The sequence below is a fragment of the Ursus americanus genome, chromosome 17, assembly GCF_024610735.1.
Source record: "Ursus americanus isolate L20-20 chromosome 17, mUrsAme1.1.p, whole genome shotgun sequence".
NCBI lineage: Eukaryota > Metazoa > Chordata > Mammalia > Carnivora > Ursidae > Ursus > Ursus americanus.
Genome location: NC_142143.1, coordinates 20059752 through 20074346, shown reverse-complemented (window position 1 = coordinate 20074346; position 14595 = coordinate 20059752). Strand labels below are relative to the sequence as shown.

Below are 14595 nucleotides of genomic sequence, written 5' to 3'. Positions count from 1 at the left end.
GGGGACAAAAATAGTAAAACGGGCTGACACTCTGGAGGACAAATACAGACACCTGGATTACACTACACGGTCCTCCCATGTTGTCTTCAGTGACCTACAATTTCACTTGATTTTCTCTGCATCAGGAAATACTGAGATTAAAGTACTTCTGTGCAGTTAATGCCAGTGTGGGGTTTTTCTACTGCATTTGAGAATTAGGAAAGTTAAAAGAGCAGTGAGTCGAGCTCTTTGATTTTTTTTGACATTTATTTCTTACTCTCTAAAAGACACAGTTACTGTTTGTTTTCCCTGCCTTTACAGCACTGATTCGATTTCGTCCATTCATGTCTTGTTCATTTTCGTACCTCTAGCACCCTAACCTAAATGTCAGAAGATAATAACTTGTTTGCTTATTTATCTGAGAAATGTATCTGTGGCCTTCTTTCCTTAGAGAATGAATAATGGCTAATAATCCAAGTGATTTTCACTAAATAATTTAAATAATTACAAATATTTAATGAGTAGATTCAGTGCTATTGCAGTAAACTTGCCTTCCCATCACATAAAGATCTCCCTGCCTCCTGGCCCGCTGACTTCTGTGCTCTGTCTCTCTTCTGGAATAACGCAGCAAGTCAGCCTACAGAAATCTCTTTCCTGTGCTGACTTTGGTGATTTACTCAGACTCTAGCAGGTTTTTGGTCTCCCAGGCAATTTGAGGTTCTCGACTCTTGTGTAGCTGTTTTATGTGAGTCTTTGCTCTTTTGTTCCCTGGTCTTCTTCAGCTGAGTGCCTGCTTTTTGTGGAGGAGAATCATTTGAGCTTCTCTCGCTTTCCAAATGTATGGTATCTACCTACTGTGACTCAGTTTTCCAATTCTGTTCACAAAGCCTTTTGACGCAGTGCAGATCTGTTCCTTGGGTTACATGGAATTTTTGCATTTTCTCTTCTCTTGTCATTCTTTTTTTTTTTTTTTTGAGCTTTTATTTATTTATTTGAGAGAGAGTCGGGGGAGGGACATAAGGAGAGGGAAAGAATCTCAAGCAGAGTCTTTGCTGAGTGAGGAGCTGTAGGTGAGGAGCTTGGCTTGGGAGCTCAGTGAGGAGCTCGATCTCACAACCCTGATCATGACCTGAGCCAAAACCAAGAGTTGGATGCTTAACCGACTGAGCCACCCAGGTATCCCTCTTGTCATTCTTAACTGACTCCTCAGAATATTTGGCTCTTTCTTATTTAATGGGCCTAATAGCAGAATTTTGGCAGATAATTATCAAACTTTTTTTTTTTTTTTTTTTTTTTTTTTTGAGAAGTGTAAGGAAGGTGAGGGGATCCATTACAAGTAACCTTGTTTGGATGTCAAGTAGCTTTGTGACATCCATGCCATGGATAAAAAGGCCCCACTGCCACCTTGGCTAGATGGTGAGCTCTGTGAGGAGAGGGGCTGTGGCTGCTGTGTCCAGTCCTTGACCTAACCCAGCACAGGGTCCAGCCAAAGTAGGCACCCACTAAGTACTTATTGAATGAACAGATTTTTAAAAATTGATTAACTTTGGAAGTTGGGGGTTGTTCTTCTCATTAAAGAAATGATATAAGTTTGCTTCAAACGATATTGTACTTTGTTTCTAAAACTTAGCTCGTAAAGCTGCTCTATCAGTAACAATGGTGGAGTGTTGATAAAGGGCTCATGCTTCTTCTGTCTGTATACTTGTCAACATGGTCTGCAGTCTTCTTAGTGACCATGTGTGCAGCTGAGCATTTTTTGACAGATCAGCATTTTTAATCCCTGCTAAGGCTCTTGAGAGGCTGGCAGGTGATAATGGTGCCTTAATATCACTTAATTCTCTAAAAATCAGGTTTCACGACATACTGATTTCCCTTGAGCACTCAGGTAACATTAGCCCCGTAACAACTTCCAGACAGTAATACTGATGGGTAGCAGTGGGGAAAACAAAGGACTTCTCTTCCTTTTTCCAAGTGAGCTGGTCCCTCTAGAATCAACGAGTTGGGCCTTTAATGTAGAACAGAATTTTTCAACCTCAACTCTATTGACATTTGGGCTAGATATCTCATGTAGGGGCTATTCTGTACATTGTAGGGTGTTTAGCAGTATCCTTGGCCTCCACCCACTAAATGTTAGCACTACCCCCTCTCCTTAGCCATGATGATCAAAAATGTCTCCAGACAATGCCATGTATCTCCAGGGTGACAACAGGGTCCCAATTGGGAACCCCAGACTAAAGAGGGCTTTATAGGACTGATTATACCAATGCAGAAGGTGATACTTGCAGGAATGACCTGATAATTTTTTCTTTTCTTTTCTTTTCTTTTTTTAAGATTTTATTTATTTATTTGACAGAGAGAGAGACAGCCAGCGAGAGAGGAAACACAAGCAGGGGGAGTGGGAGAGGAAGAAGCAGGTTCCCAGCGGAAGAGACTGACGTGGGGCTCTATCCCAGAACTCCGGATCACACCCTGAGCCAAAGGCAGACGCTAATGACTGAGCCACCCAGGCGCCCCGACCTGATAATTTTCTATCTTAGCAAAAGCAAAGGGGCAATTCTCATGGGATGGATGAATGGATAGTCAAAAGTTTGTCGCCAGGGTGAGCCAGTCAGTCACTTGAACATGAATCTCTGTGTCCTCCTTAGCTTCTTTATTTCACACCTTACCCCAGTCTACCCCTCATAACAACCATTCCAACTTGTAAATGCCTCACCTCTTCTGTCTTGTGTTGCTAAGGCACAATTGCTGACGTAAGGTCCCAGAGTCTAAAATCAATAAACCAGCTCTGCCATGGGTCAGACTAACATGTCTATGATCTCATTGAATCCTCTTAGCCACCCTGAGAGAGAAGGTTTCATACCAGCCTCACCAGTGAGGAAATGGGAGCACAAGTTCACATGGGTGAGTGGTGGAGTTTAGGATCGTAAGCAGATCTACTTTGTAGAAATATTTTTATCCTGTTGTTCAAATCTAATCAATATCTACTTGAAATTTAAGCACTATGTACTTAAAAATTTAGTGAGTATCTACTTGGCAACTACAGAGCTCCGGGCTTGTGAATAAGAATTGTGTTAGGAAAAATGTACAGGCAAGGTCCTAGAACCATAGGATATTGGAGAAGAGGAGGCTCTCAGACATCATTAGACTGTGTCCACCTTGAGATCATCATTCTGTCATTAAACAAATATGTGTTGAGGGCTGTGCCAGGACCTCTGTGCACCAGTTAAGACAGACAGGGTCCCTGTTCTTATGGAACTTATATTCTAATAGGGTAAATATCCATCACGTAGTAAACAAATGAATAAACAATAAGTGCTGTGACGAAATGAGCAGTGAGAGGGGATGGAGAATAATCGGAGGACAGGAGTTTCTTTATGTAAGGTTGTCAGAGAAGTTGTCTTTCCTCTTGACATCGTCCACAACACTGGACATACTGTGCTCTTTCCAAACTGTTTCTTTCCTTGAGTTCCTGGCACAGCAAAGGTGCTCCTAAATCGCAGTTGTATGAAAAGACCATGATGTTTTCTTCTTTGGAGCTGCAGAGTCTAAAAACCTATAGTAAGTGTATCTTTTCGTCTTGCTACTGCCACAAATTACCACAAACTTAGTGACTTAACACAAATTTATTTTCTTTCAGTTCTGGAGGTCGGAAGTCATCGAGGTGCCAGCAAGACTGTGTTCCTTCTGCAGGCCTGGGGGAGAATCTCCTTTCTTGCCTTTTCCTACTTTCTAGGACACCTTCATTCCTTGACTCATGGCTCTATCCTCCATTTTCAAAGCCAACATCCGTAGCATTTCCCAATCTGTCTCTCTGACTCTGACCCTCTTGCCTCCCTTGTAATTACATTGGGCCCACCCATATAATCCAACATAATCTCCCATTTTAAGATCCTTGAATTAATCACATCTGCAGAGTCCCTTTTACCATAGAAGGTAATATATTCATGTGCTCTAGGAATTAGATCACCTTTGGGGGCCATGACTCAGCCTATCACAGTAAGCAGTAAATGTTAATTTTATTGCCTTGACGATATTATTTTACAGAAGAAAAACTAGATGTTAAATGAATTGCTTTGGAACCTGGTCACACCATCTAAGTAGATGATCTCTATTCCCTCTATATCCAAACTATGTTCTTTTCCTTATAGCACTCAATGCAATTTATAATTCTTCGACTCTTTGTTTTGTTTACTTATTCCCACAAGGGCAGGGAGACATGTCACTTTTATTTATCAGGGTATGGCTATCACTCAACTCTGTGCACAGCACAGTGTGCACATCTCTAAAAATTTTTTGAATGAAAGGATGAATACTCTTGTATGTGCTATATAAGTGGTACCATATCGCCTGCAAATTATTCTGCACAGCAGCTTGTGGTGGGTTAAGAACACTTAATGATTTCTAAAGCATCAAAGGAAAAAGTGAAATTCAATGTTGGTCTGTCATTTGAGTTGCTGAGGAAGGGTCCTGTACCTGGCATTATGTATCTTCAGCCACTAGTGCTGAACTGTCATTTCTGATACACTGCAAGGCACTATGCATTTGAACGTGATAGTCTTTATTTGCAACTCTGATATATAGTGCTTTATGTATTGGCATCAACAATCTCTTGGAAAGGCCCCTGAATGGGTAACTTCATGATTTCAATTTATGATTAGAGAAAGAAGAAATGCAGAAAACGTAATTGCATGCTTTGTTACTGCATGAGGTTTTATTTATTAGACCTTGGGATGTAACAAAGGTGTAAAATTACGGATCTTACTGAACCTTGCAGTTGGCACATATATGGGTTCACTTAGCAGGTTGTATGGCACTTTCATGAAAAATAAAATGAGATAAAATATAAAAGCTTATGTCCAACACAGAGAATGAGTTCTTAGAAGTCATAAGTGAAAGTGCTTTATGCTAAACAAGTATGTGAAAGAAAACTAAACAAACATAATACCTCCTCTTGTCATGGAAGGCAAGTTATATTTATATTATGGAGGTACTTTACTTTGCTTCACATTGTCCTTGATCTTCCTTTATCAAGACACTGTTTGATCAAACATGTTTTACATCTGACATCCTTTTCTCTTAGGAAATAATATACCTATCATTCAAGTGGTTTTTGAAACAATGAAAAAATATGAAGCCAAAGGGAGAGATGTCTTCTATTTTGGTATTGCTTTTAAGGTTAAATTCTTAACCTCACTTGTAATGTATTTATTTTGGTTTTAGTGGCCAAGGATGTCAATATTCTTTTTGATGAATTAGAAGCTGTCAACAGTCCTTGCAAAGATGATGATTCTCTGCTTCACCCTGGAAACCTGACCAGTACTTCAGATGATGCTAGCAGATTGGAAGCAGGGGGAGAGGTAAGTGTATGATTTCTTAAAAATACAATATTTCATCCAGGTGGAAACCTGTGAAGCATATTCCAGTGGATTGTTTAAAGTCATCATCTTGTTGAACTGTAGGTTTCCAGAAAACAAAGAGCAGGTCTTACATCTTTTTTATTTCCTCCGTAGGTCTAGCACATTTCGGGGATCCTGAATCTACCTATGCTTAAACTTTCACTAAATGATGTATTTCCCTTCTTACACCTAGAGACATTTCATTTATGTAAAGGGAGATTCTTAAAACCAGCTGTCATTTTATGATAATCTACTTTCTGAGCGTCACTAGGAGAAAGCAAGCTTTACGAGCATGGACTTCCTTGTATAAATCCCCCAGCACATAGAACAGTGACACAGAATGGACCAGCTCTCAGTAGATTATGTTGTCCAAAGCCTCCCCCAGTTTCTGTCCACCTCTGTAATCTGGAAATTCATTGCAGTTGTAAATAGATCCATCTGTTCATATGTCATTTTGGAAGAAGAGTCTTTTGTTAGGGGCATTCGCTCTTGCTTAGATTTTGTTTCAGTGGAGTTTAGTACCTTCTTTGTATATACATTAGGTATATACAGAATCATTTATTGCATATTCCTACTGTTTTTATTATTCCAGAGCCAGTTAACCATTGACAGGATGACACCTTTGAACAGGAAAAATTGCTTACTTTTGCCAAGCTTCCCAGACCTCTTTCTACCAACACCATATGCTACTGTCCATGTATTTTTTTTTTAAAAAAACTTCATTCCCTTGTCATTTCTTCACACAGTTACCTTGAGTGCCAAGATGTGGCATAAAGGAGGGATATCAAAAGGGATCTCAAAGAGCACCTACTCTCATCTCCTTAACTCACAGATAAGGAAACAGTCTCAGGAGGGTTAATGGCTTAGCTAACCCTCCTCCTGATGCCGTGGCTGAAACTTTGTTTTTGCAGACAGATGCTGATGTGCTAAATCTACAGAGTAGTTCCCTGCTTGGCAAATAATTGTTAAGAAAGTGTTTATTTGGGTAGACTTCTGAGTACCTCTTAAAGCAAAAACCAAAAAAATAATCAGTGAGGATTGGTCATCCATTGAGAATGTCTGCACCAAGACATGGGACGTGATATTTCCATCCCTCCTGGCTGATATTTTCCCTTTTAGATGAGGCGGCATGCATGGCACTTGTGCAAGAATGTACATTCTAGCAATGATCTTGGAGGTCTGGCATGTTTGCCTCCCATATACCACTGTTTGAAAACTGATGTAAACTGGGCCTACAGAAAATTAGCCAACCCCCCTCCCCCTATTTCCACTTGCTAGATTCATAGACATATTTTTGAAATCTATCAACCTGAGAACATTGGCTCTAGCCTAACCAGGCTGTACTTGATGGTCTCTTTCAGTGTTGTACATGATTATAACAAGCCTAGGGAGCCTGGAAGAAAATTACACCTACTATTTTGTTCTCTAATTTTTGTATGTGTAATCACTACAAAATGATGTTTATAACTTACATGTAAGTTTTGAAGCATAATAAAATAAACACCTTAAACTATCATCCAACTGAGGAACTAAGATGGTATTTTTCAAATTATAATGACAACCTAGTTGTAGGTTACTAACTCTATTTTTAGTGGAATGGGAAAGTAATATTAGCATGTATGCAAGTAGAAAGGATAAGTATTGTCTTGTGAAACTTTGGTCTCAAATAACTTGGTATGCTTATATATGTACACAGATATCATAAAGTAAAATGTTTTTTCTTATTGTGGGCAAAAATTTTGAGAAATGTTGAACTAGAATAATACTAAAACCACCAAAACTGCTTTCAATCCCATCCTTCTACCTTATCAGAAGTCCTATAGTCCTGAATTTTTGGTTTTTTATTCTCTTGATCTAAAAATATCTTTACCATGCATATACATAGCCTTAACAACTTCTTTCTAGATTCATTTTATTTGTGCTTCATTAAAAATCATGTGCCATGGAGTCCTCTGTGACTTGCTTTTATTCCTGTCAATATTGTTTTAAGAGTTATGCTTACTCTTAGATATAACTGTAGTTCATTCATTTTTACTGCTGTATAATATTCCACCATATGACTATTCTATAATTTATTTACCTATTTTCCTGTCCATGGACATTTGAATTAGTTCACATTTTTTATTTTCTACTCTTATGAACAATGCTGCTATAGATACTCATATACATGTCTCCCAGCACCTTTAATAAGGATTTGTCTTCTTATGGGTTATATGTTACGCCAATGTTCAGTTTTACAAGATAATGCCAGTGTGTTTTCCAGAGTAAGTATTTCAGTTTTCACTCTCGCTTTTTAGAATATGATCATTCTCAGTTGTTCCACATCCTTGCCAACATCTGGCATTATTGTTAGGGGTCTTAAGTTTTGTCCATTTCACTCAATTCTTTTTCCAATTTTTAGTTTTTGTTCCCTACTATTTACATTTTTCATTAATAAAAATGTAATTTTGATAAAACACAATGAAAAATTCATTTACTTTTAATTTTTTAATATTATCTCAGGCTCATTTTTATGAGTGTCTTAAACTGGTTTCTTTCTCTGTGTGTGCAGACAGTGCCAGAAAAAAACAAATCAAATGGACTTTACTTCAGAGATGGAAAGTGTCGAATTGACTATATTCTTGTGTACAGAAAATCCAACCCACAGACCGAAAAGAGAGAAGTATTTGAAAGAAATATTAGAGCAGAAGGATTACAAATGGAGAAAGAGGTAAATAGTTTGCTTAAATGAGAAGAAACACAAATATGCATCTATTCATATCGAGAGGCAATTAAAAAATAAGCCATTATGTTCATTATGTGAACTGAACATTTCATTTGTTTGGAGTTTACCAGTCTGCAGTGTTTGGGGAATGTTCCAATAACTAATTTTTTGAAGCACGGTTTGCCTTTGAGAGCATTTGAATGCCAAAAGATTCCATGAAAATCAAAATACTCTATTTCAATTAAATGAATTGCTTCAGAGTGTTATGATTTACTTGACTTCCTATGTCTACAGTGTCTCTGTCTATGTGAATGGAGGGTTCTTTTGCATGGATTTAAGAAAACTTTGGATAAGATGCAATCATCCCACTCGGGAGCCTCTTTTTACATTTCAGGAAACATAATGAGCTTGGGCATCCTCATAGCAGGAGAGGCTGTCTGGCTGATTTGGCCAAAAACAGTGGGACTTTAGAAAATGATTCCATTTTAAGAGACATTCAGGTGTCTTTTCATGAGGTTCTGTAACTCAAGAGTTACCTTACCAGTGTTTTGCTCTCTCCCCTCTTTCCTTCTCTGTATAGGGACCTTTCAGGGAAAAATTACTAAGGAAGGTACCAGCGGCCCAGCTACACCTCTGACCCACAATGAGATTATTGTGTACCCCAAAACACCATGCACATTTATAGAACTTGGCCCTGTTAGGTAGATTACATAAGTCCTCTTAGATTTTCCTTAAACGTTTGCAGAGCTTCTGGACCTTTTCATAGTCAATGAGAAGAACGTATTGGCAGTTGGAAACATTTGCTTCTGATTTTGCTCCTCAAGGCCGAGGGGATAGATCTTTGAAATCAGACATCCAGGTTCTTCTTTGTATGGTACACGCAGGTTGCATGCAGATCTTAGGACACTTAAGATAAGCGGGATTTTTCCAGATCTGTTAGACTGACCTCAACTCTTGAGCATTTATGAAACAGAACAGCATTTTTCTGGAACATCTCCAAAAAGAGCATTAGAAAAATGGCAAGGGGTGCTGAGTGGCTCCGTTGGTTGAACATCTGACTCTTGATTTCAGCTCAGGTCATGATCTCAGGGTCCTGAGATCGAGCCCTGCATCTGGCTCCCCGCTTGGTGCAGAATCTGCTTCTCTCCCTTTCTCTCCCTCTCCCTCTGCCCCTCCTCCTGTGAACAGCCCTCTCTCACTCTTTCTCTCTTGCTCTCTCTCTCTCAAATAAATAAATCTTAAAAAAAAAAAAATGGCGAGATGATTGTGGCCATAACAGGTTCTCCTTCTCGGGAAAGTGCATATGGGTTTCTCCAAAGACTGTCTCAGTTGGAGGTTTCCTTGCAGCAACACACAGAGTTAAGTATGTTGTTTCCACTTTTGTGGGGCTCCAGGAAACCTTTGTTCCACCCATAGAACATACCTTTGATAAATCTTGTTCTTTAAGTGGTTATCGAGACAACTGTATACTCTTTTCTTAACATTGGCAGTGCATTAATATTTTTATTATTTTTTAAAGATTTTATTTATTCATTTGACAGAGAACACAGGCAGAGCAGCAAGCAGAGGGAGAGGGAGAAGCAGGCTCCCTGCTGAGCAGAGAGCCCGACATGGGGCTCGATCCCAGGACCCTGGGATCATGACCTGAGCTGAAGGCAGATGCTTAACCAACTGAGCCACCCGGGCGCCCCTAATATTTTTATGCTTAAAAATCATTCCTTCATCTTTTATTCTTATTCCTTATTCAGAATTTTTATATAAAGCAATGTGAATTGCCACCTGATCCTAAATAATGAAAGTCTTTCTTCTGATCCATTCTGACTCTGTCAGAGTCTTAATTCCCATCAAAAGTAGGTAGCTTTGTTCAATTACTGAGATATTTCTATTTTAAGCTTTGTAACTATGTTCTCCGTTCCTGGGGTTTCTTCTGCCTAGATTGTTTTAATGACATTTTATGACTTATTACTTAAAACTCAAAAAGCCCAATACTTTTCTGAATAATACTCAATACTACAGAAATTGCAAATCTTCTGTGTGTCTCCTGAAATATCATCTGTGCTACAGTAGTCGTCTACTGGGATTAAATCAGGTAGCAGAGAATTGTTCTGCTGTTTGTTACCCAGTTGTGCTGACCATGGTGTGCTGGATGATTGCTGCATGATTTTGGTTGTATACAAGATAATTTTGTTTGGTTGTAATTTTTTGAAATTTTAATAGCTAGATATTTGCTTAATGTATACTAGAAAAAATAGCAATTAGAAAAAGGGTGATGTCACCATATGGAAAACTTCATAAAACTTATCTAAGCATTTCTTCTCTTTCCCTCCAGAACTTCTTCTCTGGATGGCAGCTCTCTATTTCTCCTTTTCCCCCACAATCCTCTATCCACTCCCAACAGCTAGGTTGTCCTCTTTCTGGAACCTTCATTCTAAGCAGCCTTTCCCATTTCCTGGCTCCAGTCTTTTGCATACATGACACAATTGGCTCTAATTGAGCCTCTGAGCTCTGCTTTGTGTTCTCATGGCCACAGCAGGCTCAGCAAGAAGGGCCTTTGCAGGTTCTTCTGTGCCTGAGAGGTAGCAGGAAATTATAGATAAATTAATTTTTTCCCTGTCACAAATAATTAAAATGTCCCTTAGTTGAACAACAAACTTGTATCTACATTGTGTTATTAGATTTAGAAGCCATCAAAAGCACTCTAATTTAAATCAAGTGTTTTATGAACAGCTACAGCCAAGAGACAATAATACTAATAGCTATTTCAGCTTCCAGGAGTTACTTCACTCTTTTACACAGAAAACAAAGAACTTAGTTCAAGGTGGAAAAGAAAAAAAGAAAACGCAGAAAGCCTACTATGAATCCATATACGTCTGAAATGATTAACAATAAATACATTGTATGGTTAGTGTTTTTTTTTTTCATTAGCTGTGTGTCATGATGCCCAACAATTACGGAAAAGATGTTTCAGAGACTTAGATGTTTTTGCCTTCAAATGGGTAAAGACAGGCTCTGTAGTTGAACATTTTGGCAGTAAGAGAATCGTTATCTCTTTTAACACTGAATTTCAAGAAACAACTAGGAGAATGTTTAATTCATGATAACAGTGAAGACATAGTCAAATTTAATCTTCCCTAAAAAACTTTGCCCCTGCCTGATTACTCAACAGCTAAGTGCTTGCTTTTGGCACCCTGGGTCTTTAATATTCTGTAACTCATCTTTCATATTAGCCCAGAGAAAGCAATCCACAGCAAACTTCCCGAATAATCATTAAGTCCAAATGTTCTGCGTCTTAGTGTCTATTTAAGGAAATCCCCCCTTTTAAAGGTAAACTCCTATTTACTACTCACATTTTCCATTTCAGATTTTTTTTCTCATTTTAAATTTTATGTCCATCATTGGCCCTTTGGTACCTATTTTGAAATGATTATCATCAATAATAAGTTTATCTTTTCCTTCATATAGTCAAATTGTTGATGACTTTTGAATTGCTTGGAATGTGTGAGTAGTAGTTGTATTAGTGAAGCACACTCTTCTCTTTAGACCCACACAGAACTAGTGATAGCCTCTATCACTAGTCATTACAAAATAACTAATTACATAAATCATACCATTTTGATGATAGTTAATTCATTCAGCAAACATGCACACTCCCTCTATTCCAGGCACTGTTTCAGGTACTAAGAACTCAGCAGTAAATAAAACAGACAAAAAGCCCTTTTCTGTTGGAACTTAAGCACAAAATTAAAAAGTAAATATATATAAAATATCAAACATTACGGGGAAGAAAGTAAAGCAGAAAGTGTTGGAAGGGGTTTGTAATTTTTGTAGAAGTTGGCAAGGATAGGCCTCTCTTCCATGGAAAGAGAACAGTAAGTTCAAAGGCACTGAGGCAGAAGCTTCCCTAGTGTGTTCATGAAACACTGAGGAGGCCAATATGACCGGACTTACTGAACAAGGTGGAAAATAGTAAGAAATTACTCCAGAGAGACAATGGAAGACGGATGACATTAGGCCTCAGTGGTCACTGGGAAACTTTAGCTTTTCTGAGTGACAAGAACATCCTTGGACGGTTTTGAGCAGAGGCATGACAAGATCTGGTTTCTATTTTATTAGAGTCACTCCGATTGCCTGGTGATTTTGGACTTAGAAAGGGAAGTCATGGCAAGGGCAGAAGCAGGGAGATCAGTTAGGAGATATGTTGCAAAATTCTGGAAGGAGAGGATGGTGGGTTGGTCAAGCACTCAGCAGAGATGTTGAGAAGAGTAGAAAGTAGACCTTATGGGAGTTTTCAGACACTTTGGGTGAGTGATGTAAGAGAGAAGGGTCACAGGCTGTTTACCTGTTACACGCTATTCATTTAAGGAGTTGGAAGAAAGGAGCTGCCCTTTTACAGGGATGCGGAGAAGAGTGGGTCCTATTGTAGACAGATTAAGCTTGGTGTGTCCCTGTGGTGGAGATGTTGAGTAGGACAGAAGAGTCTGGAATACAGGAGAGCTCTGACTGGGAGATAAACACTGGGATGAGCTCAGCAAAGGAATGACTACAAATGGAAAAGAGACCCAAGTATTGAACTGTGGGACACACCTGTGTTGTGAATTTGGAGGATAGAAGAGTCAACAGAAAGGAGCAAGAAGGGAACTCAGAGGGTGTGGTGCCCAGAGGAAAGTGTTTCAGGAGGGAGCGATTGTGTCAAATGCTGCTGAGAGGGCAAGTAAGATCAGGACCAAAGTTAACTATTGAATTTAGCAAAGTGGAGAAGTTTGGTGAGCTGGGCAAGGGAAGATTCTGTGGGGAGGTGGAAGTGAAAGCATGACGAAGGTATATTCAAGAAAGAATGGGAGGAGGAAACTTTGAGAGAGCAGTTATAAATAGCTCTTTCAAAAGAGAAATGGGGTGATAACTGGAGGAAGAAGTTGGGGCAAGAAAGAGTTCTTTGTATTTAAGATGGGAGAAATAACACGTTTTCATGTTAATAAAAATCGCTTACTTTCCGAAATTGGTGTTACAGAAGAGCGAAGGAAGAATTTACAGAGCATTGTCCTTGAAGCAATAAGCAAAAAATGATCACAAGTTCCTCCCATTGCAGGGACCTACTTGCCTGCATCTGTGCCCACAAATGCAACGTTCCCTCTCATGCCAAGGGTACCCTGACCATGCTCCTAGCTAAGGCCAACTCTTTGCTTTGGGCTCAAGATCCCATCCTCTGAGTCCTACTCAATAGCATTGCTTCCAAATGTGATTAATTATAGTAAGCTTTAAAAACACACAAAAAAAATGCAAAATAATGCATTTTGTCAAAATTTTTTCTGTTTTCACTTATTTCTAGAAAGATTGAAAACCTAACTGCAGTAAACACATACACAACACTCAAGATACTCAGGTATCTTGGACATTTTCCTTTGAGATTATGACAAAAATAGTATTAAAATTTTAACTCTTACATTTATTAAGCGCATACTATTATCATCCCCATTTTGTAGATGAGACAGTTGAGGCAAAGCAATAATGTGCCCCGGGGACAAAGCCAGCAAGAGGTAAAGCTGGGATTAAAACCTGAGCATAGGGGCGCCTGGGTGGCACAGCGGTTAAGCGTCTGCCTTCGGCTCAGGGCGTGATCCCGGCGTTATGGGATCAAGCCCCACATCAGGCTCCTCCGCTATGAGCCTGCTTCTTCCTCTCCCACTCCCCCTGCTTGTGTTGCCTCTCTCTCTGGCTGTCTCTATCTCTGTCGAATGAATAAATAGAATCTTTTAAAAAAAAATAAAAATAAAATAAAATAAAACCTGAGCATACTTGCTCTTCATTCTTTTTTTTTTTTTTTTAAAGATTTTATTTATTTCTTCGACAGAGATAGAGACAGACAGCGAGAGAGGGAACACAAGCAGGGAGAGTGGGAGAGAAAGAAGCAGGCTCATAGCAGAGGAGCCTGATGTGGGGCTCGATCCCATAACGCCAGGATCACGCCCTGAGCCGAAGGCAGACGCTTAACCGCTTGCCACCCAGGCGCCCCATACTTGCTCTTCATTCTTATATTGTGTTGATTTCTGGTATTTGAAGATGGATCTCAAAGTTAAGGAGGTTCAGAGAAAGGCTGAGGAGACAGGCACTGAGTTAGGAAAAGGAACCGGGAAAGTTGGGATTCATAATGAAGTTGGGTGCTGTCTAGACTGTAGTTCTTGTGCACTTTGGCTGCCAGTAGCCATGGACTTGAATCTTGTTACAACCACTTACAAGCTGTGTTGTCTGGAGTGGCTTACCAAACTTTTCTGGATCTCAGTTTCCTTATTTTTAATAAGGAGGTTGATATTGCTTACCATGAATTATGTGATAATTAAATGAGAGCATATTGACAAATACATAGTGCAGTATAAATCTTTATACTTTTATAAAACTATCCAAATCTTTTTTTAATTTTACTTTACCTTTTATTTTGATTTGGTTTTATCTTCTATTTATGACAAGTAATATTGATTTTTCCTATATTACTGTGTTGTAAAAGTTCTTTATAATTATTTT

General features: G+C 39.0%; 1 protein-coding gene across 2 annotated transcripts in view; it reads left to right on the top strand.

The window, feature by feature from the left end:
- Nucleotides 1-14595, top strand: part of ANO4 (anoctamin 4) — a 219396-nt gene that overhangs the window by 24330 nt on the left and 180471 nt on the right. For both annotated transcript variants that reach the window (XM_045779921.2, XM_087868824.1), the window contains 2 exons: nt 5200-5336; nt 7927-8085. In XM_045779921.2, the coding sequence (XP_045635877.1) occupies nt 5200-5336; nt 7927-8085 (296 nt within the window). The remainder of the gene's footprint in view (nt 1-5199; nt 5337-7926; nt 8086-14595) is intronic.